Source organism: Oreochromis niloticus, linkage group LG3 (genome assembly GCF_001858045.2).
Source record: "Oreochromis niloticus isolate F11D_XX linkage group LG3, O_niloticus_UMD_NMBU, whole genome shotgun sequence".
Classification (NCBI taxonomy): domain Eukaryota; kingdom Metazoa; phylum Chordata; class Actinopteri; order Cichliformes; family Cichlidae; genus Oreochromis; species Oreochromis niloticus.
The window spans coordinates 12,385,758-12,412,850 of NC_031967.2; the positions used below are offsets into that span (position 1 = coordinate 12,385,758).

The 27,093-nt window shown below is 40.8% G+C and overlaps 1 protein-coding gene across 7 annotated transcripts in view; it reads left to right on the forward strand.

Annotated features, from left to right (window-relative positions):
- The window catches only part of kcnip4a (potassium voltage-gated channel interacting protein 4a), a 147,377-nt gene that overhangs the window by 94,315 nt on the left and 25,969 nt on the right, over positions 1–27,093 (forward strand). Inside the window, exon 1 of one of the 7 annotated variants that reach the window (XM_003450328.5) lies at positions 4,555–4,706. The exons of 5 other annotated variants lie outside the window; for them this stretch is intronic. In XM_003450328.5, the coding sequence (XP_003450376.4) occupies positions 4,598–4,706 (109 nt within the window). In that variant the 5' untranslated portion in view covers positions 4,555–4,597. Of the gene's footprint in view, positions 1–4,554; positions 4,707–20,823; positions 21,398–27,093 lie in introns of those variants that run through there. One more of the 7 variants, XM_005468195.3, reaches the window with a different exon arrangement.

Sequence of the window (27,093 nt, forward strand, 5' to 3'; positions counted from 1 at the left end):
TACTTGAATGTCTAATGTCTTGCTGAGCAAATGTGCACAAGCAGAATGGTTGAGTTTGTTTTGTTCTTCAGATATATCTGCACTACTTTGTGCTCATAGATTTGCCTTTGATTATTAGAAACTTCAGAGAAGAAATTATTTAGTAAATCAGACAATTACTGCAGAAGAGCGTCTCTGAAAACACAATACGTTTAGCCTTGAAGCAGGTGGCTACAGCAGCAGGAGACCACGCTGAGTGCCACTCCTGTTAGCTATTAACAGGAAACCAAGGCTTTATTTCACATAGGCTCACCATAATTGGACAATACAAGATAAAAGAATCTGGTCTGATGAGTATTGATTTTCTGCTGTGACATTTGAATAGCAGGGTCACAATGAGGTGTAAACAGCATGAACACATGGGTCCATCCTGACTTGTATCAAAGATTCAGGTTGATGGTGGTGTAATGGTGTGGGGGAAATTTTCTTGGCACACTTTGGCTCCCACTAAGCATATTTAAATCCCATGACCATGCCTATATGACCTCATTCTGATGGCTGTTAACAGCAGGATAACACGCCATGTCACAAAGTTCATATCATCTAAAACTGGTTTCGTGAACATGAGTTGAAATGAGTTGTGCTCAAACAGCGTCCACAGTCACCAGATCTCAGTCCAATAGGGCTCCTTTGGAATGTGGAGGAACAAGAGATTCACATCATGGAGGTGAAGCCGATAAATCGTGTCAATGTGGACCAAAATCTTCAAGGAATGTTTCCAACAACTTGTTGAATGTGTGCCATGAAAAATTAAGCTAGTTCTGAAAGCAAAAGGAGATCCAATCGGGTATTAGCAAGATGTAACAAAGTGTCTAGGGAGTGCATATATAGCAGTATGGCACTATTTTAAGGAGTGTAATATATTTTATTCAAAAGTCATCAATATCTTTTTGTTACGCCCAAGATTTCCTATGTTGGTATTTTCACACATGAGACATGTCAAGATTGAACTACACCAGGAATAAACTAAAATAGAATCAGTATTCCTTTAATAATAACATGTGACTGTTTTCCAGGAAGAATCTGCGCAGGCATAAAGGAATTCAGGTTTGTTTTCAAATATCAGCACTAAATCATTTTTCCCTGTTTGTGTAATGTTGTAATTAGAATTATCACAATTCCCAGCGGGTACGGCTCACTGCCTTTTTATGGCTTTAGACTGATGCACTGCTCATGTGATGCTCCGTGTTTTTCATGCTGTAGCAGTTTTGTCAGTTTGCAGGTGCTGCAGACGCTCTCTGCCCCCTACAGTACAGTGCATGCTCCATCCAACACACCACAATCCTCTGCAGTGGCAATTACCTTCATCACCAATCATACGCTGATTGATCCCGCACACTGTGTGCTGATGACATGCACAGACCTTGATTATTTTCATTACCATTAGCCAAGGGCCTTGATTACACCCTGAGCAAAGTTTCTGAGGTGATTGGAGAGCTGAGATGCTGAGAAGTGGAGGCATAATCTTTGCGATTAGGTTGTGGTCTGATATTAGTATTTGAAAGAACAAAAAAAGGAGCAAAATCTTATTGAATTCCAGATTAAAACACTTTCTTTTTCTTCATGTCTGGGTACAACTTTTGTCACTGGGGCTTCTGTCACACCTTCTTTTCACCTTTACAACCCCTGTTCTCTGAGAGCTACACAGTTACCAGTCCTGTCATGTCCAGAGACAGCACACTAGTGCACACACATACATGCACACACAAGACCTGGGAGCTATATTTGGCTCTTACCCAGCTGCCACAAATAAAGGAAAGTAAGTGATAGTGGGATAAACGAGCTGCCCAATAGCATGCGCAGCAGAGAGCGGTTGTTTCCATGGCAAAACAGCGTCCTAACAATTCATTTGAGCCAACGGGCTGCGAAGATTAAATGTGGAAATGATCACTCCCATCCATGAGAGGGTGTGTAAGGGACCTTATCTGTGGAGCAGCTTTTAATTATGAACTACATTGTCACTTTTTTTCCCCTAATTAAACATGCAAAAAGTGCCTATGCAGGATGATATCTCTGCGGTTCTGCACCAGGCAGTTGTGACTATTGCTCTGAATGGAAAGAAGTATTTCACTTTTTGGCTCATCTTGGAAATCTGACAGAAGCTGCATGATCCTTTCATCAGTTTTTAGCAGCTCGATGCCCTAAGTTTGCATGACCTATTTTAAAAACACATTCAGGTCACACTATGAATTGTGGAATTCACTCACTGTTAGCGAAGGAATTGGGCTGTTTTCTGGATTAATAAGTAATATCGTATATTGAGAAACAATACAAACGATATCAACAACTATGAACTGAGAGAATCAGGAGACACTGGATGATTACTTTACTCTGACCTCATCGACTGCTGACCGCAGTCAGAAACCTCAAAGCCCTCTCATCTGCAGTGTTGTCTTTCTCCCTGACCTCTCGCTTATCATCCGCCCCTTATGGTTTTGCTCTTAATTTAAAGTCTAGGTGACGGTGAGGTCAGACACATGTTTTTGTTTTTGTTTTTTCATGAGCTGACATTTTACACTCATCAGTCCTCCTGCCAACTTTCTCTGGTGTCTCGCCTCAATCAACGATGCTATTAGTTCCTTGACAGAGTTTGAAAAAAAGAAAAGAGGGGAAATATTTTCACATCATCACTTGGGTGATTTGCAGTCTTCTTATGTCAAGAAAATCACTACAGCAATTTGCCATGATTTTCAGACAATCACTCTGCTTTTCCCGCTTTTGATTAGTTGAGGTTGTCAGTATCACATTTCTCTCGATTGTGGCAAGTATTTGTGATTTGTCAATGCCTTGATTAACCCTGATATCACCTCTAATTAACACAGGCGTTTTGTATAGTCCTTTATAATTAATTATTAAACTACTGAATTATTTTTTTCAGGGAAAGTGAAAAAAGAGTAAAATCACGCAAATTCAATACTTATAGAAAAGTTTTGTCTATTAAAGACAGTCGCATAAATGATTGCAGCATGGGTTAGAAAGCGAAGCACAATGTGGCCATTGTTCATGGTTCTATCATGCTGTCTTTTTCATAAGTGGCATTTAAGAAAGGTCAAGACCGTCTGTCACAATCTTCAGTTTATGCAGACTGTGTAAAAGTCGAGGACCCAAAACGCAGACCCGAAAGGCAGGCGGGGTTTAACAAAAGGCAAGACGTTTAATTAGGCTGTTGCAAAAGTCCATAAAGGAAAACATGAAATCCAAAGGGCAAAGCGAAAAAAAGTATGGAAAAGCAAACTATAGCCAGAGGCACACGAGGAGAGCAAACACATGTGGCAGGTACACAACCACAGAGACAAAGAACTATTTATGGTTTACACAAAGGTTTAATCTGGGGACTGGGCACAGAATGGTAACACAAAGCAAGTGAAACCAATAAGAATAGTGAGTAAATGCAAGACACAGGAAACAGATGACTGCCAAAACAAAACAGGAAGTAACCAACAAATGAAAGCATTACACACACAAATATACAAATCAACTCTGCATGAGGGGGAAACACTGGGGACGGCTGGGAAACATGTTAAAGAAACTTGTAAATAAAAACCAAGAGCATGAAAGTAAATAACAGAAAAAATCCAACAACTCTAATTAAACTTTTAATTAAATTCAGTTTTATTTATATGGTGCCAAATCACAACAATGGTCACCTCATAGTGTTTTATAAGGAAAGACACTACAATAATGGAGCGAAACCCCAACAATCGGGCGACTCTGTGTGAGAAAACACATGCAGGGGTTAATCTCCTTTGTAACCCAACATTTCAAACTGTAAGAATTAGGTTATGGCCGCTTTGACTGGGTGTCAGTGACAGTGTCACTGTCTGCAGAGACACTGAAGTCAGTGATTTGCGACTTCTTGACTTCATGTTTGTGTTATTGGAACCTTTTACCAGGTCTGCACTAGTATTGATATTTGTCTGTGCAACACAACCACAGTTGATGGTTGCAGCCTGATAACCAGCTAGCTAGCATTAGCTGGTAAATAGTTGAGCCTTCAAAACAGAACAGAGCAAAGCAACCTAGATCCTCCTTTTGTATGTAGTCTATCGTTGAAGCTTATAGAAATGAGTATTAATGATTAAATTAGCCATCCATCGTGTTTGTGTGTAAAATTAGGATTATGTTGACAGGTAACGATTGTCTCTTATGCATTAGCAAGAAAAAATGTATAAAAATGTCTGCGCTTTTGATGTGAGCACACCTAAACCTAAGCAGTGCTTCACATCCCACAGCAACTAGTGGCTCACCGTCTCGTTCTTTTACCCTTCTGTCTGTCATTTATCTTTGTCACAACGATCAGGTTCATCCCTTCTCCTCGCCCTTCCCTCCTTGCCTCTTTTTCCATTTCCTCACGCCCCCTCATCTTTAGCGTTGCCACTCTATCCCCCCCCTTTCTTTTCCACATGCTTCTTCTCCCCCTCCCTCCCTCCCTGACTTGTGCCGGTTTCTCATCAGAGCCAGAGATGCAGGGCTCTTAAGTGGAGTTAAATGGCCTGCTGACAGTGCTGAACACTGAGCTCTGCATCGTTGGCCATGGGCACCCTATGACCTGTCCGACATGTTGACTATGAACTTGGAGGGACTGGAAATGATCGCCGTGCTCGTAGTCGTGGTCCTGTTTGTCAAGGTGCTGGAGCAGTTTGGTTTGTTGGAATCTGGCTATGATGGTAAGCGAACAGCTCAATCATTTCTCTCCTAGCATTCACCCACTTGTTGCTGAAAGTTTGTAAAAGCAGAGTGTAGTTTATTACAGTAAGACTACCTGCTGTGCGACAGTGAAGGTCCTCTTACATAGATTTAAAAAATGTTGACATGTTTGTGTTTTGATGGTTAAAACGTGTGATAGTGGACACACACAGTATTCAGTACAAGTCTGACTCCTTTTGCAAATGTCCTGAAAACATACCTAATGCTACAGGCTGTGTGTGAGCATTAGAGGCTCAGATGAATGCTATATTTTCAAGTCTGTCTCCTCGCTGTGTGATTGTGTTCTGTGGACTTTATAAGGTCAACTTTGTTGTCTGTTGCTCGTCAAACGGAAGTCCTCGACAGCCTCTGCGTCCGCCCTTCAAGCTATTTTCATTGAATATGTTGCATCTCTCTGAGTCACCTGACTTTGCCGCTAATTGGTTTAACAGTCGTGATGACTCATACATCACACACAGCCAAATATTATAATTTGACTGTATTCCTTTTCATTGCGTCTCAATGTAATTTTAGGATTTCATTTTACACCCGGTAGTCTTTGCAGGTTCTTGACATTTGCGCCTCCACTTTGATGGTTTGTTTATTAAATTGAAATGAAATTTAATTGGGCGTGAAAGCTTGCATCATCTGTGGGTCGTTTAACTTATTTATCCAAATGAGAGACAGAGAGAGAGGAGAGAGAGAGAGAGACGATGATGAGGACTGGATTTCATTCTGGTGCTGAGAACCTGGAATTTATAGTTGGGGCTTTAAACTGCTACAGTGACATTTGCTTTTCTCTCGTTAGCTGGAAACATAAAGGGTTCAAATCCAGATGAAATCCTGTTCTTTTCATTTTAAGGATGAAAAGTTTTCACTAATTCAGGTACTGAAGTAGAAAAGCAGTGATTTATGTTCAGCTGAATTTTTCTTGTTGGTTGCGGCGACTCTCAAAGATGCCTTTGCTTCATGATTCATTTTGTTTTTGGTGTTCGCTTTCTCCTGGCTTAGGAGGGAACAATGATTGAACCCTCGCCCACTGGAGATTTGTCAAGGTGCCATGCTGAATCTTTCCCACCAAAGTGTGAATCTAATATTGAGGAGCTGGGTCTCTCCGGCACAGAAGACCACCTGTTGTTTATAAGCTCCACTTACTGTACAGGCTGCCAAGCTGTTTGCCTTATGGCTGCGAAAGGCAAACATCTTCAGACCAGCCAGAATAAAAGCAGTCGGTTGCCAGTGTTGGACCAATGTTTGCCAACGTTTGACAATTCAAAATTAAAAGTACTTGCTTGTTCCACTTATACTTTTAATGTTCCCTCCATGTTTTTCATGACACGAACACCCGCTTGAAGCACGCCAACAGCAACAGTCACATTCACACGTGGGACTGTGAGAAAATCCCATTTATGTCTCATGCAGTTTGTTTGTGGTCGATAGCGAACTCAACCAATCAGAAGAAAGAATGTATTTTTAGGTTCGTTAAAGAAACATGGAGATGATTTATGTCACCAAAAATCAAATTCGGGGATATGACTTTAAAATAACTTTAAAATCAGCAGGTAGATAGTCAAACTCATCCCATATTTTTGGGTCCACGCTTACTGCAGCTGCTGCTCTTGTAATACTACTTACCAGCAACCATGTGAAAGTAGCTCTTTCTAACATGTTTCAATCGTTACCCTTCAATGGCTGCTGAATTAAAGCACTTAGAAATTGGATGATTGTTTCGATACACCCTCTACTAAAAGTCTGTGTGAAAATATTGCCATAAAAGCAAAGAAGTGTCCCGTATGAGTGCCTTTTCAAAGGTCCAACCAAAACAAAGGACTGGATTTTTTTTAACTTGACATGCTCTCTCCAAAACCAAGCCAACAATAAACCAGGAAATATAACAGGAATTTGTAGAGCTGATTATTACTCTGTGGCACTCTCCCACTTGATGGGTTTTGGATAAAAATAGACTCGCAACACAGCCAGACCCAAATGGCTCTTTTCAGTCTCTGTGCCTCTCTTCGGTGGTGTGACAGTGAGTGACAGCGGTGTGTCACCAGTGCAGTGGGACGTGACAGCTGACAAGGGCAGCCATTTACATGGCTGCTGCTGAAGGTGTGGCTTTCATCAGCTGTGACTCTGTAAACACACTGCCAGTACATGCTGCCATAGCCATTACCATGTGTAAATTAGACTCTTAGACTTCAGGAGGACAAATTATTTTCATGTGTTGGATGGAATAATGTATGCTCTCACCTTCGTTGAACACAGTGCACCCCTCATGCCACAGGTCTCACCTGCTGTGGGTTGCTGGGTTGGTAGACTGTGTCCCAAGATTATAAGATTTACAGGTTACATGATATTTATTGAAGCAAGAGAGAATACATGTGTGAATAAGAGGGAGACAGGCAGGGCTGGTGAAGGTAGATGAGTTTAAATACCTGGCATCAACCATCCAGAGCAACTGATGATGCACAAGAAACAGAAAGTCACAGAAAGCTGTATGATGTATGATCTGGAGACAGCGGCACAGACAAAAAGACGGAAGCAGAGCTGAAGATGTTAAGGTTTTCATTGACAGTGATCAGGATGGACAGGATTTGAAACGAGTTCATCAGAGGAACAACTCAGGTTGAGCAGTTTGGAGACGAAGTTCGAGAGGCAAGACTGAGTTAGTTTGGACATGTACAGAGGAGGGATAGTGGGTATACTGTTCAAAGGATGTTGATAGAGCTGCCAGTTATGAGGAAAAGAGGAAAACCACAGGGATGTAGTGAAGGAGGACATGGAGAGGGTTGGTGTGACAGAGGAGGATGCTAGAGATAGGGTGAATGGTGCAGATAGGCGCTGTAGCGACCCCTGAAGGCAGCAGCTGAAAGAAGAAGACAAGTGCGCATGTTATTTATTAATGCGACTTGCTTGAATTCTGTTTTTGCACATTCTTTCCTTTAACTTATTTTCTTGTTTTATCACTGTTGTGTATAAATTTGAGTTTTGCACCACCTGACATAATAAATTATTCATTGTGCGCCTGTGGTACTTTAAACAAGGTTGTTTTGTATTGTAGGTTATACTACTTTTATTCTTTATGCTGATCTATCTATCGATCTAAAACTGTATATATGGTGGCCACATTTTTTTATATTTTTTATACAGCACATGGTTCGGATTCACAGAGGAAACTACTCTGGTCTATAGTGGATGAATAATGGAGAGGACATGTATTTGCATCCTAATAATATTTGCTAAGCGAGTGCTCTAATGTGCTTGGCTGCATTATAAAACATGATTTCTTGGAGTCAGACAAACACAGTACTGTGTTTGGAAAAAAATACATAAAGATGTTTAATCACTGGCTTTCAAGCTGCCATGACACGGCTTTTAGATATGTGTTTTGTTTATGTGTGTTTTTTATTACATTGTGTAGCTTTTATGGATAATAAAAGAGTGTATTACAATGGTTTTGTGTACCAGAGAATCTGACAACATAATAAACACAGAGAACAGTTATTATTGTACATTATTTGTATGTTTATACCACTGTGAGTATTTCCAGTCCATTAAAAAGCCCATAACTATTCTCTGTGATAAGCTCACATTTTTAATATGGTTTTACAGTTGAGCCTATGTAAAAATGTTCTCTTTGACGTGCATGTTTAGCAGATGTGCCAGTAGAGGGAACCAGAGTTCACAGTCAGCCTCACCACTCAGTACTAATGAGTCCAGGATTGGAAGCTAGAGGCAAAGCCAGGTTCTCTAGTAAAAACAAACCAGTATCTATCAGGCGGATTCAGTTTTCCAACAGTTCCAGCTGTGTGATTTAATGGGCAGTAATTGGTAAGAAGAACATAAATTTTCTTATCTTGCTCTTGCACACCAGCCTAACAAAGTGCAGTGCAACCATATAAATGCAAGTAATGTAGCAAGTGGGTGCAGTAATAAAGCTCTGTAGATAGAAAATGAAACATCAGGAGGGCACTTAAACTTAAATTGAAACCAAATGTAAAACCTAAAGTAGCATACTACAGTGTGAGTTTTAAACAAAATACAAAGCATTTAAATATTGTTAGAACAGCACGTGTTGATGTGACAGTTATTAACTTTTATAATGTGGGCACAAAGCAAAGGGAGGCTCATGTTTGTATAGAGCACATTAAATAAAGTGGAATATGTAAGATTTCTCTCTCTTTTTTAAAAAAAATATTTAGTCCTCTTCATAGCATGAGTAATGTGCTCCTTATTGCCTTCATCTTACTTTCTCGACATATTTTTCACAAATCTAGCTCTATATTATTCAGTGAAGGAATATTAAAAAATCTGCAATTTATTATAATTTTTGATAATAGCCCGGAGCCTCAGACAGGTATCAGAGAAATATTGTTGTGCCTTGTGGCTTTCCACTGAATTAAACTCTGTTAGGGATGATTCCACAGGCTTCAGTTTTACTCTGTCATCAATCTCTGCAATGAGAGAGCTACTAATGATTGATTCGGAAAATCATGAATGTATGATGCTTTCGTTTGTTTTGGGGATCATCCTGCAGGCACATTTGTAAAAGGGAAGATGAGGTTTAAGCGTTTTTTGGAGCTGAGCTGTATGTAGAAACAAATGCTTGTAAGTGCTGGAATCTGTATGGCCTCCATGAGGAAACAAAGTATAATCTCATGTTCCTCTTGAAAATCTACTTTTTCCAACTAAAAGCCTTAAGCTTGGTCTTTGGTTTTGGAACCTGTTCACAATCTGTTCACATATTAAGGAAAAGTAGAGTTAAGCCTCTTTGGTTCACGCAGAACATTTAGAAATCACCTCTCCTTCCTTTTTACTTAGAAGTTTTAGAACATAGAACCTTTACTCATCTAATTGGTAAATCTCATGTATCTGCAAGCCTCTTTGCAACCCACCTCCACCCTAGCTCCTCCTTTCACACATTTGTGTTTGAATGTTTATATCTGTTTGTTCTGTGTTTGGGTTTTGCTTTTGGTTCATTCAATTCAGCCAAATCACAACAACAGTTGCCTCAAAGTGCTTTACATTGTAAGATAACGACCCTACAATAACAGAGACATAACACCAACAATCAGACTAGTCCCTATGAGCAAGCACTTGGCAACGGGAGGAAGGAAAAACTCCCTTTTAACAGGAAGAAACCTCCAGCAGGACCAGGCTTATGGAGGGGCGGCCATCTGTGGGGGTTTGGGGTAAGGAGAGGCAGACGTTGTGGGAAATAGTCCGAGTTTATGCTCATGTTTTGTAAAATTATGAATTGATTCCAACAACAACATGGGGAAAAGCTCATTATCACACTGAAATGTTAATAAATTATAGTGGACTGTGCACAGTGTAGAACTGTATGAAGGGGATTATATTCAGTGCATTCATTACATGCTTGCCTCCAGGCATTGATAAAAGCCCCATGATAAATGTTAAAGCTAAATCAAGTTTTATTCCCTAATACAAAAAAGCCATTTTGCTAACAGATTGGCACAATTATTTTATAATAGGAAATTAAAGCAAGTTAAGAAAAATTTGGTTGCAGTATACTGTGACAAGATTATAGTGCTCACTCAGATTATGGTTTTACCAAAATATAGCAGATATAGTGGTCTTGTTGCTTATTTAGACCTTTTATCCCCAGAAATGAAGAGTAAGCTCATGAAAAATGCAGACTAACTGCACGTTCATGTTGTCGTTGTGGCGGTTTTCTCAGTTTGTGCATTCTCACATAATTTTACCACCTCTTAATATAACGCAGTACCTGCTTGTGGTGCTATTTATTGTTGTGCCACTGTGACAGCCCACTGTTAGCAGGAAATTCTTCAGCAATGAACTCCGGTTCATGTTCGCCCGTGATATTAAATCGCTCACTATGCACGATGAACATTTTTTTGATTTGTAAGTGTATCTCTGGGTTCGATAAAACATTATTCTACTGGATGCTCCGCTGCTAAATGATATCTGATACGCTTCATAGATCTGTGGACCAAACAGCTTTCATAAATTATTTCCTCACATTTAATACTGTTATGGCAGGGGATGTCTCCACACAATTAACTAGAAATGAAGCAGTATTGAATACCAGAATATTTAGCAGTGCGAGATTATTAACACCTCAACCAAGCGTCGCCTCAGGAGATCCCCTTGCTTGGAATATTAAGTGGATATGTTTATTTAATACAGATTTTTTTTCATTAGATACTTTATGGCATAATTATTTATCCTGGCTTTCAGGGCAAAAGTCAATTGTTTGTATTTGTTTTTTCCTAATTGGAGAATCAGGAATATGATCAAGCATGCATGCCCTGCAGCATGCAGTAGTGCAAAGATGGTTGTAAGCATCCCTAGCCAGAATTGTCACTACCGAACTCGCAACGCAGGATATGAGATTTATTGGGACTCATTTATCAGAGTTTATTTCTAATTACAGGTGAATGAAGATACACTTTGAAGCAAACACAGGAATAAAGTGTCAGCCAGTTAAGTTTACACGACTGAAAGGAGAGAAAGAAATATAAGCATTAACCTGAAATTCAGTAGCCCAGTCTCCTCATTCTGTCTTGCTGTTGAATATAAACTGGGTTCTCGTGTTTTTGCTTTGATACGATCCATCAAATCAGTGTCTGTTTGAGTAGCAAACTCAGCAGTACTATAAATATTTGATTTGGCGCTTAATAGCTTCAACACAATGCGTGCTCTCTATAACCCAGAAAGTTTAGTATTTGCAGTGCTTTGACACAATAGCTCATGCACTACTCATCACTTTTCCACATCCTGCTAAATAAATTTATACCCACCTTGATGATTCCTTTTAGGAACAGCCTTCTATATCGATTTCTTCTCAGCATCCTTTTCTTTCTGCTGAACTGTGCTTGTCATATCTCATCCTTTGGACAGTGGCTCCAGCCGTCCCGTATTCTGTCTGCCATTTTATGCCACCCTTGGTCTCTTTTTACTGTTCCTGCTAATGCATGTTCTCCATTGACCTTTGCACTCAAAGCTCAGCTTGACTGGCACTTTGCTGCTGCTGAAAGGATGGTGCGTCATAAATCAGATGACAGGCTGGCTGTGCAAAGACAACTCGAGTCCTGCTCTTTGGCCTCACGTGTTGTCCACAGTGAGCCGACAGATAGCCGCGGAGGAGCTAATATTGCAGAGGCTCAGAAAGGAGGATTTCAATGTTATCTCCTGTAGCACGCTGTCCTGAGCTTTGTATTACTGTCCACCTGCAGACAATGCCTTTGACCTTTCCCTTCTTCACTACAACTAATCATGTGGAATGAATTGGGAGTTTGATAAAGATCTAGTGGTTCTGCTGTGGAGAGAGATGGCTGCCGTTTTGTTGAGAAAATGAATGTCTTTCATTTATAGGCTTATTGCCTCCAAAGGGAATTTCCGACCCATCACTCAACATGTTGCCTTTTCTTTTATTCTGCTTTAGTTTCTTGGAGCGAAATTTCAGCACCCTTTATGATCTGGTTGGTCAAGTATTTGAGCAATTTGTAGGTCTTTCTCCCCTTCTTCCTTATTTGACACCATGCTATGGATAGAATTTGCATTTTTTCGTTTTTTTGCATGGAAACACTGTGAAACATGCAATCCTCTAAAATGCAGGAAAGCGTTCTTTGTTACATCAGACTAACAAAAAATAATAACAAGTAAGGTTTGCTTCCTGAATTGGCTCATTACCTTTAAAAGTAAGGTCTTCCTGGGGCATGTTTGTAACTTTCAGAGTTGGTGAATTGGACTGGACAGAACTGATTCAGGTGGGAAAATGGGGGAGGACGAGCGTATGTGTTTACTAGCCATCCAACCTTGAATGATGAGGCATCGCCATAGCACAGCAGATGTAGTGGGTAGCGGAAAACGCATTTCCTGTGAATGTCGCTGAGGCCACACACCCATATTTCAGAAAATAACCAAAGAGCCCAACTCACATACCTGCAGTAGATTGATGGTGTCTCCACATACACAGATGTATTTTTGCCACCACCCAACAACTCAGAATGATGATAAAGACAGTTTCTCTTGTTCATGTGCTCTCAGTGCATGTGTAACAGTGCTCAGTACAGCAGTGCACATCATCACGGTAAGCCACATCGCAGCTCTGCATTTGTTTCTAAATAAAAAGCTCAAACATGTGAAGTACCAAAATACCATCTCTAAAATAGAACAATGTTACTACATTCATATTACATCAGTTGTTGAGTAATTTAACTTGACATTTACAAAAAGACATAAAATAAGTAAGAAGGTCCAGATCAAAAAACAAACTACAGCCCACAGGAAAAGCATCAGATCCCAGAGTATTTATTTTTTGCATTTCCTTTAGGTAGATGTGACCATACAGTATTGTGCATTTCTTCATATCTTGCTCGGAAAATTGGTGCATCAATTTACTGAAATTTGCAAATTAAAAATGGAGATACTATATATAAGTTAAAACAAAGTTTGTTCAATTTTTATGAGCTTGAAATTCAGTATTTGGTATGACCACCTCTATTCTACAACATTGTCTGAACCCTCCTATACAAGCTTTCTTGTGGATTCTTTATCTCTTTCCCCTATAAACACACGCTTTTATTAGATTACAGATTTGATAGTCTTCAGGAATAGTTCTCCAGTCTTCTTGAAGGGCACTCAAAGCTATTCTTTGGATGTTGGCTGCCTTTTTTTCTGTCAAGATGATCCCACACTGCCTCACTAATGCTGAAGTTCGGGCTCTGGGGAGGCCAATCCATGACTGATAGTGTTCCATTGTGTGTTTTGGCAGTGTGTTTGGAATAATAGTCATGCTGAAAAATGAAGATGTTGCCAATCAGGCACTTTCCAGATAGTATTGCATGGTGGATCAAAATCTATGATACTTTTCTACATTCAAAACTTCATCAATTTTGTCCAACACCACTGACTGAAATACAGCCAGAAACCATGACAGTGTGTCCAACGTGTCTTGAACTCTTATTGATGCATTGACAACAAAGATCTGTTCCCACTGATTTTCAGTCCACTTCTTGTGTAATCTGGCATACTTCCCATGTATTGCTTTCTTAAGAATGGCTTCTTGACATCCACGCCTCCACTGAAAGAATTTCTAATGAGGCTTCAATGACCTGCAGCTGGATCAAGTGAAGGGCCTGGAGCCTGGAGAACTATTGGTCAAGCACTCTAAAAAAGAAAGCAAAATATAAAGAAATGAGGGGTGGCTCAAGAGTTTTGCACAATACTGTAGCATGAAATTCTGTACACTATTCATACACTAACTACACAGTTTTGAATAACATACTGACCATTTACAGAATATTAAAAAACTACTAGGTAAATTGCTGAATATCACATAAATACACATTTGGATTATACTCAGTAGACAGAATGAATCGTCACTTCCTATATGAGTCTGAAACAGTTGAGTCATTTTTGTCTTTCCTACAGTTATAATGTGTATGCAGAGTTTGAAAGGGTTAAATATTGCAAATTCCTATAAATGCATGCATGCGCACGCACCTTGCAGAGCGTGCTGTCTACAAAGTAAGTCCTCAATATCAGTCACCCCACGGCACTCCATGGTTGATTGCACAAGCTGCTTCACTGAGGGTTTTCCTGGTTCACGGCTCATAATTGTCTACCCTTTCACAGGCGCTGCCTCTGTAAATATGACAGCCTCATTTTAATGTGCCTTGGAACACATAACCCAAACACTAACGCTGCTCTGCATGCCTGAGCAAATCACTGCAGGTGTCACCTAATTATATCACCCACTTGTTCTCTAAGCTGATCTGTAAACAGCGGGACAATCTCATCTTCGCCTCTTTGCCCATCCACCGATCGGTGTAGCTTTGATTGATGACGGTTACATCGAAGCCAGTTTCTCTTCTGTTGGTCTTGTATTTTCACCGAGGCTCACCGTGTGCTTAAGAAAGATAACACGTGTCCAGTTTGTAATGGGAATTTTGTTCCTGGGGGCCTGTTTGGTATGCATATGCAGCGACTGTGCGGGAAAAAAGGGTAAAATCTTTTAAGAAAAAAACCTCACATAGGCTACTGTTTAGTTTTAGTCCATTTTGCTGTTGCATACGTTTCATGTACACAGGAAACACTTAAAGCTTGCGAGACTTTTTCAGTGACCTGTACTGTCGATCCTGTCCTTCGCATCCACTCTGCCCAGACCAAACGTGATAAGATCCTCCCCTTATGAATACTGAGCACGAAAAGTGACGAGACGTGTGGGCAGCAAGTGAGTGAGAAAAATATGTAATCTGTTCCAAGATCAGTGTCCGTCAGTCTACAGCGGCAAATGAACAAAAAGGACTGCATGTTTGTCACTCAGACTTGTCCTGTCTGATCGCAGATAAGAAATTTGGACATGGCAAATCTCCAGACCTGAGTGCAGCTTGACATTTCAGACTTGTTTCTTTTCAAAGATGCTATCTAACAAAGGTTATGGAGGTTGGACAAGGTCTTTGTGAAAGCTCTCAGTGAAGGAATGATGAATGTGGTGATTTGGGTGGTGCAAGCTGTCATCAAGCACATGTCTCTTGTATGGCTCTCAAAGATTTGTAGAAGGAATAACTAGAAACTACCAAAAGCCTTTAATGTGAACTGATTTAGAGAAATTATTGCACACCTCCTTTGTGCCAAACTACATCACAGGAAATAATAGTATTTTTTTTTGCCATAGTCTTTCTCAAAAACACACATCCCTCGGTATCTGTGGCTCAACAGAGGCAAAAAGGAGACAACTTTAGATGTGCACAGTTTTCAAATGCTGTTTGTCATTATACATACAGTGCTAGGCTTTTTTTTTTTTTTTTAAGTCAGTTGACACTGACCTGTGTATCATTCAAACACAAAAACCTAACTCTAAGGATGGACCAGTGTTGTGTCTGCACATAACAGACAACTCAGCAAAGCACCTGCTGCAATAACACAAAGCTTATTGCATTACATCTGGCCTATCAGCTTTTCCGTCTACTGTTCATGGTAGCCAAGGAAAACAGGGAGGAAAAAGATGAAATTTGCTAAATTACAGAAGAAATGGACTGAAAATCAGTGGTAGCAGACCTTATGGAGCAGTCTATTGAATTTGGAAATGTTTGGTTTGAATTGCTGTCAGTGTGTATAGAGGAGGTCAGCACAGAGGTATAGCAATGAGTGTGTGCAGCCATCTGTAAAACACAGTGGGGGCTCTGTTATGGGTTGAAACTCAGTTTCAGCCATCACCATGCAATACTATCTGGAATGCATCTGACTGGCAATGGTCTCATTTTTCAGCATGACAGTGATTCCAAACACACTGCCATTACAGTAATACAGTACCCAGATAAAAAAAAATAAAACCCAATGGAAGCATTCACCATACTATCTGGAAAGCATCTGATTGACAGCAATTTAATTTTTCATCATTCTACTAGCACGGTGGCACGGTGGTCAGCACTGTTGCCGCACAGCAAGAAGGTCCTGAGTTCAATTCCACCATCAGGTCTTTCTGTGTGGAGTTTGCATGTTCTCCCTGTGTTTGCGTGGGTTCCCTCCGGGTACTCTGGCTTCCTCCCACCGTCCAAAGACATGCAGTTAAGGGGGATAGGTTAATTGATTAATCCAAATTGCCCATAGGTGTGAATGTGAGCGTGAATGGTTGTCTGTCTCTGTGTGTTAGCCCTGCGACAGACTGGCGACCTGTCCAGGGTGTACCCCGCCTCTCGCCCTACGACAGCTGGGATAGGCTCCAGTGCTGAGAAGGATAAGCGGATGAGGATGGCTGGATCACTCATCCTAAACACACTTCCAGTGCAGTAAAAGCATACCTGAATAGAAAAACCACACAGTGGAACCCTATCAGTCATGGATTGGCCTTCCCAACTTTATTAAGGTAGTGTTGGATCATCTTGACAGAGAACAGAATCAAAGGCAGCCAACATCCAAAGAGGAGCTTTAAATGTCATTAAAGAAGCCTGGAGAACTATTCCTGAAGATGATTTAAAGAAATTACAAGGAAGCTTGTTGAGAATATAGGTGGTCAAATGTGAATTAATATTAATATATGATACCAAATATGGACTTTCAAGCTTGTTAGAAATGTACAAATTCCTTTTTGGCCTTATACATTGTATTCCCATGTATGTTTGCAATAAACTGCCCCGCCTATTTCCAATTTTTGTAGAAAAACAGTAAGAAATGAGGGTTGGCTCAAGACTTTTAAATAGTCCCGATGACATTAATAGAAAGCCTTTCACGTTAGAGCTGAAAGGCTTCTTATTCCTTGAGATAATTTCATATTTTTATGTCTGATTGAGGCAGCTGGCATCTTTATTGGTCTTTAATGTAATATTCCTTGAATAACATTTCAGTGCTCTCAAACAGGTTATTGGATCATTAGTGTTGTGAGCAGCTCTATAGAGCCTCATTCAGGGAGCTGTGTTTTACCCTCAGGCCTTTGTTTCAAATGATAGCAGTGTCAGCTTTCCACAGCTTCCATTTTCTTCTCCAATATCGAAATAAAATCATTTTGTAATCTCAGTCTCGCGAAGATAAATATTCTTGTCAGGTCTATAAACGCAGAATTTTCAGGTTTTCTATCTGTCAGACCTGCCATCCTGTAATAGTTTTTAGAGTGGTGATTGTCCAGAATTTGTGTGACACTAATTGAGCAAGATGTGGAGTGTAATATTTATCTGTCAGCACTGTTGATAGAATCATGGCTCAGATAATAGCTGAGTGAACGCTTACTGCCACAAAATCCCCACTCCTACTTTTCTCACTTGTCTCACCTCCGCCCTCACAGCTTTAGTAATTTATGGTTTTAAGATGGTATCTGTATGCTGGAGAGAAGTTATGATTGGACAGTTATTCCTACTTGTTTCATCAACTATTGGTCCTCTGGGAAGTGTTTGGAAAGCCAAGCCATGATTTTGGAAAAGGGGGATAGTGAAGCCTCTGTTGGCCCACTGAATGCCTTGTGATGTGGCTGTGGCTTCACTGAGGCAGTGCCAGTGCCCACATGTTGGCAGCTCTGCTGTGAGTTGTCAGGAGACACTGAAGAACTAAACTTTTAAGTTAGTTGATTTTTCATAAATTGTACGTGAAAGCTGAGCAATAGTGATACTAATACAATCTGATCTGAACCTGTAATTCTTCCACATAAATGTGTATTGTTGACTTTGATTGGCTTAATATGCTGAACTAACATTGGAAATATGTTGATGCTGCCTTTGACCTCAAGGAGACACTGAGAATGGAAATACCAGGACTCTTTAAAACGTTACACTGTAGTACAAAACAGCTCTGTGCTCGACCCTGCAGCCTGATGTGTCGCCTTCCAGAAGTGTAACTATGCATCATAGTAATGAATGATGAGAATATCCAATTCCACCACATCCCAAAGGTGCTTTATTAGACTGAGACTGGTTACCCAGTCTAATAAAGTGGCTCTGAACTAAAACAGTGAACTCACTGTCGTGTTTAGGAAACCAGTTTGAGATGATTTGTGAGAACTTTGTGAGATGGAGCATTATCCTGCTGCGAGCAGCTATCAGAAGATGGGTAGACTGTAGTTATAAAGGGATGGATATGGTCAACAACAACACTCAAGTAGGCTGTGGGGTTTAGTTGGCACTGAGGAACCCAAGTGCGCCAAGAAAATATCCCCCGCACCATGAGGTTGCCTTCCTATCAGCGTGAAGCAGTCTGGCCATTCTCCTCTAACCTCTGGCACCAAAAAAGGCTTTTAGAGCCAGGAACTTCCACACACAGAATATTTTCTCCTTTTTGGGCCACTTCTGAAAAACAAATAGACAAAAAAAGAGGTGGTTTTGTTAGAAAATCCCATTATAATCCCATTCTGAAATACTCAGATGCCACATTCAGAATCTCTTAAACGACCTTTCTTCCCAATTCTGATCCTCAGAATTGGCTCAGTTTGAGTTTCAGGGGGTCATCTTGACCGCGTCTAAATGCCTACATTCATTGAGTTGTTGTCATTCATTTTTGTTTGTTTGTGTGTATATATCGTATTTTGCCCTTGTACGCTACACAAATGCAGTTTTCACAGCACTGACAATGTGTATACTTTCAAAATGTGACAGCATTTCAGTGAAATTAACTTCTCCTCATAATTTAATGAGCTCCAGTTCCAAAAAGAGCAGTTCAGAGCAATGAAAGTCAACCAGAACAAAAGTATGAATGCAAACAATGACGTTACTCACTGATGTGGGGGATTTAACGTGTGGATTTAGTATAGCTGAGAGATTCTGTGGAGTGGGATGACTGGAAGTTCTTCAGCTTAAACCAACATAAACAGTTGGTATGAAAATACCACTTAAAACACTGGACTAAACTGGTTTGCTATCCTCTCACCTGTGATTTGAACACAACAAATTCAGAGTAAAAACAATAACAGCAACAACAGTTATTTTATCTGATATAATCTAAGCTGTGTAGTGCAATAATGGCATCTGACTGTTCTTTTAGTGTCTGTTATAGATGTATTTAAGTATAACACAGATAAAAGCCAATGATTGAATATGTTACTTAGGAAAAAAAAATCTTCCTTTTAAAAAAAGCATGGAAAGCTGATCCAGACACAGAGTAACTGAGATATTTGCAGTCATTAAATGTTTGGAGAAGAAAAATAGACTCTTTTGCACGAGGTAATTACAGAATACATGCATTATTATACTGCCTAAGGATGCACTGTTTGCTCTAACTCAGTTTTCAGAACAGCGCACCCAAAATAAAAATATACAAATAAATACACATTTTTTAAATTATTGCATACAAAATAATCCGTGAGTTCAGTCCTCATCAAATGTCTCACTTTGCAAGGACAAGGCTCCCATACCAATGACTTTTTAAAAACGCTCTGGGCTATTCAGGTTAAGCAGGATGTCTGCTGAATATTATTTTCTTTTTCAAATAGCATCATGCTAAATTATTCAGAGAATTAAAAAAAACATGGAATTACATCCCCTATTTTCCATTCTGTGTTGCTGAAGAAAAAGCAGCGGCAGATGGACCGCATGTAAATGGATGAGTGCGCGTTTTTCCATCACTGGAACAGAGCACTGCGTCACACTGGATATTTATCATAGAGCAATTGAGTAAGCGGTGAGACACGGTTTCTTTCACAGTGCCAAAATAATATCCTGCCGTGATGATTGTAATTAAGTTGGCTTTGTGCATTTACATCGGTGATATATGGCGGACTTTACTCTAAATTGATTTACAGCTCAGGAAACACGGCAGAGGGACATTCTGAGTCAAAATAATCAAGTAGAGTGCAGTGAAATTGTGTTTGCAGTCGCAAATAACTCACAGAAATGCACAAGCTTTCAATGTGGCTTTTCTACTTGTTTTGAACTTGTAGTTATTGGAGTTAATGGATTGATTCTTGAAACATGAAAGCTTATTATTTTCAAAATAAAATGGGAGTAATTTTCTTTCTTTGGTTAAAACAGGATAAATATTGAATGCTGTGCTGTATGATAATTACAGTCCACACAGGACCAGTAGATGGTGGTGTCTTCACTCATTTGCTCCAAACGCTGACTGCATGCATCAGCCTCTCTCTTGGACACACACGGTCTCCGTTGCTGTAGCTTTCTTCATCGGTTCGCCACATCTCATCGGAATCAAATGTGATGCAAAAACAAGCGATTAAGTTAAATAAAGTTGTGTGATCTGTTAGAAATGCTCTTGCTTTCTTTACTCCTGAAGTAGGTGATTATCTAGTGAACGCTATCAGGTTTTTCTCTTTTTCCTTCCTTTTGAACCACGAGATATTTATTTTGTCTTGCCTTGCTAGAAAGTTAGTTTGATCTCTCCGTACGGCTTTTTACAGTTTAATTTTTTTGCCTCCCATCTCCAAGATCTGTCTTCCCTGTAACCACAGAATTATGCAGTTTTCTTGATTTAATGATATAATTATCCAGCAGACAGAATTCAGTTACGCTTGCTGTGCCGCTCCTGTGATTAAAGTTAATTTGAACATGTGTAGCTCCCGCTCGGTTGTGCACCTTCTAGGACCACACCTCCCCACAGCCTCCGTCCCATCTCCCCTCCCTCACTCATATCCGTCCCCTTTCCTGTTCCCTCCCTTACATTGCAGCGAGGCAGTCGGTGCGCCTGAAAGAGTGAGCGAGAGCTCCAAACTGTCAGAGAACAGCAGAGTTTGCTCTGCCGGCTTTCAAGGGTCTCCTCGTTTGTGAGGGAAGGAATAAGGAGAAGAGGATCGTCCTGAATTCTCAGTGACTTCTCGAACTCAGAAGCATCCTTAATGACTTCAGGCTTCTCACAAACCTGAGGATAAGTGTTGCTGATTGTTAATCTCCAATTTTAACCTTACCCAGACTGGATTTAGAGAACAAGCGAGCAGAAGGCGGGTGCCAGGGGGCGCCCGGCCCGTGCGCGTGGGCCGGCGTAGCGCTGGAGTTGGTGCAGGGGAACTGGAGTGCGGGGCCAGGTGGGAGCGGTGGTCCTGGTCCCGGCGGCGGCCCGGAAGTAGAAGAAGCTGGCTCGGGCTCCGGGTTCGGGTCCGGGTCCGGGTATGGTGGTGGGGAGTGGGCAGAAGGGGGAGTGATGCTGAACGCGATCTGGGAGACTGAGGGGCTACAGACGGTGGGCATCGTGGTGTTGGTGTTTGCCTCCATCAAGCTCCTGCACCTTCTGGGGCTCATCAGCTTCTCAGAGGGTAAGACACTGAGTTGGAGGTTGTTGGGGTGGTGGAGGGAGGTGCAGGTTGGTAGACACAACAAGTTAAAGCTTCCTCACTGATAGAGTATAATAAGCCTTGCTGATGTATTTTCAATCAGTCTCACCGTTTCAGTTTTCCACGTCTGCTCCCTCGACTCATTAGATTCACTCTCAGTTTGCTTGAAGTTCTCTGCAACTTTCTAAGACTGCAATTTTAAAAGTTTTGAAGCACAAAAAGACAGTCTAATTAATGCGTAGCAAAGGAAATGTCACAGAAGTATGCGTGAGCTGTGATGGGATCGAGGAATGTCTTGAGCTGCAAAACTGTGTGACTTCTGAAGGATCAAAACATTTGAGAGGCAAGAGAATTTCTGTATTTCAGACCTTAGAAGACGGTGGAAGCCTCTGTTGTTTTCATGTGCATGCATTTCACTTTGCTCTTGAGGAAAACTGAGCGGGGAAGTTCGGCAAGCGCAGAATGAGAAAAGAAAGCGTTCAGTTTAGACCTACTGAAGCTGTCTCTCTAAATAAAGTCGAGCACTATGGTAAGCACTTCAAACCGAAGAACAGCACATCCACCCCATGAGCTGCTCAGTAAATACACCTTAACCTGTAATTAGAATAATCAATCAAAGGTGGGTGCATATTCAGAGGGGCAGCAAGTAAATAGAGAGGCGATAATGTGCTTTAGTCAGTAGCAGGAAAAAGCTGACCTGACCCGACCTGAGACGAGTGTTTAGATGGAGAATGGAGGTGTTAGCGTCTGTTGGCTGTCTCTGGCTGTGCTGTTTCAAAAGCACCTGGGAGCTGTGTTTTCATTTGGGTTGGGGGGATGGTGAACCTCACGCCCGACGTAACAGTTTACATGCCTCGCTAAACACTGGCGACTCAGATTTCCCCTCGCTCTGCATCTCCAAACGCAGCTGACACGATATTGATTATCGGCGACGGCGAGATTATACAGATGTCAGGGCTGGCATGTCGGGTGCTGTTTGCCTGTTGATGTGATTTATATTCCACGGAGCTGTCTCAGAGCCTGATTACTTACAGAACGCCTGCGCCGGCGGTGCCCGACAGGCTGTCAATACAGATATCGATGTTTTGTTTGTGTTTGCAGTCGTTTTCAGGACGAGGGAATGGTAAAAAGATATTGGGAGAGGGGATGAAAATGCACGTGAAATGCTTTTCATTAGGCAAATAGGCTTTCAAATGAGAGGCCACAAATCTTTTTTTAATAATATTAACACTGGCAAACACAAGCTGTGTGTAGTCTTAAAATCTCCCATGATGCATGCGGGGGTAGAAAGAAGTTAAATTTTGTAATTAAGCCCATACAGAAGCAAATAAATCATCAAAACTCGAGGTGCAACTAAGAATTACTTTTTAGTTTTATTCCTTTCTTGATTGCTCAATTAGTAAAGGTCCTTTTTTCATTTCACAGATCCCATGTTGACATAAATTGCTCTTTCCATCTAAAGATCTTGTTAGTAAGCAAGCTAAGAGCCAATAAAGGCCTGAATATATTTAGTCAACAGCACATTATTCCACAGTTTCTGTTTCCCTGTAACTGCTTCTATAGCGCAGATATCTTAATGTGTAAATAGGAGCACTTTGCACTGCGTTAGATGGCATCTTTTATGGAGACAGACCAGTTGTGTTCCCTGTTTCCAATGCTCGGTTAAACAAAGCTAAATGTCATGAAACGAGGTTTGCATTAAACACAAACTGATCATCTCAACCAGGATCTAGCAGGAAAGACAACAAGCATGTTTCCAAATGATTTAAGGGTATTCTGCACATTTGTAAGTTTCTTGCAGAAAGAGGAGCTAATAATGAGTGGAAACAGGGTTTCTGAATATGTTTTTTCTGCATTTTCAAAACTCAGAAAACAACTTTCAGGTCATTATTCAGTCGGAGTTCATATTTTCAAGTCAGCAGGGGCGGAAAAAACTAAAAGAACTGCATTTTAGAAAGGCCAAGCTAAGATCAGGATTCAGGGCTTGTGCTTGCAAATATCTGAGTTGACAGTCTTAACCGCCGTGCATCTGCGTAGCTTCACTTGTATATAAACCTCACAGTTGTATAGATTTACCTTTGCAGCAGCTGTCACGTTCTGCAATAACTAAAATAGTTTGTTTTTGCCCCCTTTATTTTTTTTTTTTTTTGAAGAAACCTCCAGGGACAGAGGTTCACTGAAAGCGCACGGTCTGCTTAACATTCATACAGTCAGACACGTTCACAGCTGGGAGCTGCCCAGTACGATCACATCCCTCTACTGCAGGCCACCTGAGCTGCTCCGCTGGGGCTTCTGCAGGATAAAGGTCTTTCTTTCAAAAGCCTGTGTGGGGTAAATGTTGAGGGAGTTTCTCAGCTGCGCTGTAGATTTAAACTGGCAACGTTCCAGTCACGGGAGTTCTCTCGAGCCGAGAGCACGCTCTGGATGTGTCTCAGCACTGCTCCGCTCTTTACTGTAAAGAGTCAGCTGGCAGCAAGTAAGAAACTGTACCCTTTGTAAAAAATCAAGTCTGACCTCCTGGGATTGATTATTTCGACTTCACAGACTGTAAGGACCTCAGACCCTGACAAATAGTTTATTAACAGCCTCTCCCTGCTCCTGGCATGCTTTCACGTTGGAGAAATATAACAAGACTATTGCATCAGACCGTGCACAATCACCGGAGCATTCACTGTGAATAAAAGTAAGGTCTGGCAAGCTGCACAAAAGTCACTTGCTTCAGTTTGATTGTGAATGCAGCAGAACTGATGCATGTGTGCTTGTATTGTTGCCATTAATCCTAAGAGAGGCAGAATGGCAGTGCAGCTGGCAAGTGTTTGCCCAACTTGGCCAGTGAAATAATGTAAAGACCACATTTATTAGAGACTGAGTTAAAGATGGAGAAATTACATGAGATTACACCAAAATGTTTGCTTGTTTTTTGCTGAATAATCATCCATAAAGCCTTCTCGGCCTCCTTGCAGAATAGCGACTAACAATGTAGAGTCTTACGCTTGCTTATTCACAAACATACCCAGATCCTTCTCACACATATGTACATTTCTACTTACATAATGCAGTATCGCAAACTGCTGAGTAAAGACTCAAGCCTCAAGGTGCAGGCTAATCAGTATGTCACGCAATGATGGATTATTCTCTGGTTCAGCTGTACACAGCAACACCCCCGACCGTAACCCCGTACCCCTGCAAACACGCACACACTGCACGCAATTACAGCATTACCAGAACGGTGATGGAACGCTGTGTCAATTTGGACCTGCCGTTTGTTATTACCGGCTCAGAGTACAGAGCATCTCAGCATTCTCAGCACATTCATCTAACAATGTTCTTATGTTCTGTGTGACCTTGATTTGATTTTCAAAGGCGGGCAAATAAAAAGAATTTGTGTCAGCAACTGACCAGGACCCTTTTTTGTTCCCTATTGCCTGTTTTTATTTATTTATTTAGTTAGTTATTTATTTAGAGTGGTAATAAAGTCCTAATGAGCATGTTGGCTCAATTTGTTGGTGCATAAGTGACAGGACTCAACCAAGAACCAACAAATTATGCTTGTAGGTGCTGCAGACAAAAACTCCAGCAAAATCAAGCCAAGATAATAGAGCCAGACATAATAATCACCTGCAATTAACTGGAACGTCGTCATAGCCACTCTTATGGTGACGTCAGTTTCAGTCAGTTTGGACAGTGGTACCATCGTGTAGTACGCTACAGCTTACTTCTGCATGCATTTTCACAGGGCCGTGTGAAATCAAAGGTGAAGGGGTAAAGCTGAACGTGGCGTGTCAGGCACCTACTTAAATTGACAGTCTGCGATTGTCGCTCGAGCAACTGCATCCTGGATGTTTACATGTTGTGCATCTGACCTAACTTAATACTAAATTCTTCTACAGCGAAAACCTCAAGTCAATATACACTAAACAGGCTGATGTGGGATTTTTTTTTACCTACAGTGGCTGAAATAAATCTACGACTTTTAGCTAGCTACAGCTAACTAGCATCGCTGGTGTTGGTTTACCCTCTTTCTAGCAGCTAAAACTTGCTTTATTGGCCCTTCCTTTCCCTAGTATGGCAGTACATAATCATAAACACATCATGTTGTTCATTACTTTGTTGATAATCACATATCTCATGGATGGTTTGAAGAATGATCGACGAAGGTCCTGGTTTCCATATTCTCCCTGTGTCTGCGTGTGTTTTCGCTGGGTACTCTGATTTCCTCCCACAGTCCAAAGACATGCTTGGGTTTAAGTTTATCTGTGGTTCTAAATTGCTTATAGGTGTGAGTTGTTGTCTGTCTCTATTCAGTTAAATTCAGCTCGATTTATTTTATATAGTGGCAAATCACAACAACACTCAAGGCAAATTGAAAGGTAAAGACCCTACAATAATACAGAGAAAACACCAACAATCAGGCAGTCCCCTTTGAGCAAGCTTTTGGCAACAGTGGGAAGGAAAAACTCCCTTTTAACAGGAAGAAACCTCTGATAGAACCAGGCTCAGGGTGGCATCTACTGCCACCAGTTGGGCTGAGGGGAGGAAGACGGGAGAAAAAACACTCTATGCGTTAGTTCTGCAAACAGATTGGCAACCTGTGCGGGTTGTACCCCACCTCTCCTCCTGTGACAGGTGGGATAGGCTTCAGCAACCCTGAATTGGAAAAGGGGAAGAAAATAGATACACAGTCATATGGATGAAGCCAATTGAAGCACCACCAGTTGGTTTACATTTCGATATCTCTACAGATACAGCATTAATTGTCTTTAGATGCTGTTCAGACTAGAGCAGAATTTTTATGTCCTGCTGTCCATTTCCACTGCTTTAGCTTGTGAACACCTTTCATTAAACATAACACATTTTAGACCAATGTGCTAAGTTAAAAAGATGAACATGCTGATAGCATAAACATACTAAGCAAAGCTTTGTTGTCACAATGAGCTCATTAAGCTCTGACTAAGTGTTATGATCGTGCTTAAGCTAATGTTAATAAGCAGCAAGATGTTATGTCTAAAGCCTGCTGCGTAAAAAATCTTTGAAACCCACAGCTGGTGAATTTTTATCATACAAAATTATGAATGACCTTTCTTTTGCTGTTTGGTGGCATTTATTTATGATCAAGCTGTTCTGACATGCCTGTCATTGATAATCACATCATCTCGGCATAAAGCTGGCCATACGGTAGGAGAATGACAAGCTAACTGTGTCGGTCTTTATGTCTTCATTGTCTGTACACATACTTATGATATTGTTTAAGGCATACAGCCTGTGAGGGATTTGTATCACTGTAAAATACCAAAAAGCTATTCTTCATTTTCTTAAGTGCATTGTGTTCATTTTTCATTCAAACGCGTTGTTCTTCGGACATCGTAGATGGTTTAGTGCATCTTTATTATGGGATTGTTTTCTCTGAGTCACATATCCGTCATCAAAGTTGAGTCAGCAGAAGTGCTTAGCATCCTTTTTGTTACGATGGCATTTACAGTCTTTTCAGTAAATTCACTTGGCTGAATTGTGGATCATTGTGGAAATAAATCTAATAATTACTCCAGCAAACTTTTAAAAGATTGGAAACAATTCTGAGTCAAAGGTAAAGAAGTGTAAAGTGTTTTGTAGCACTTTAATCTCTCATCCACTCAGCAGTAAATTTAAAGCACAACAGTCAAATGGTCCAATTTTCCTTT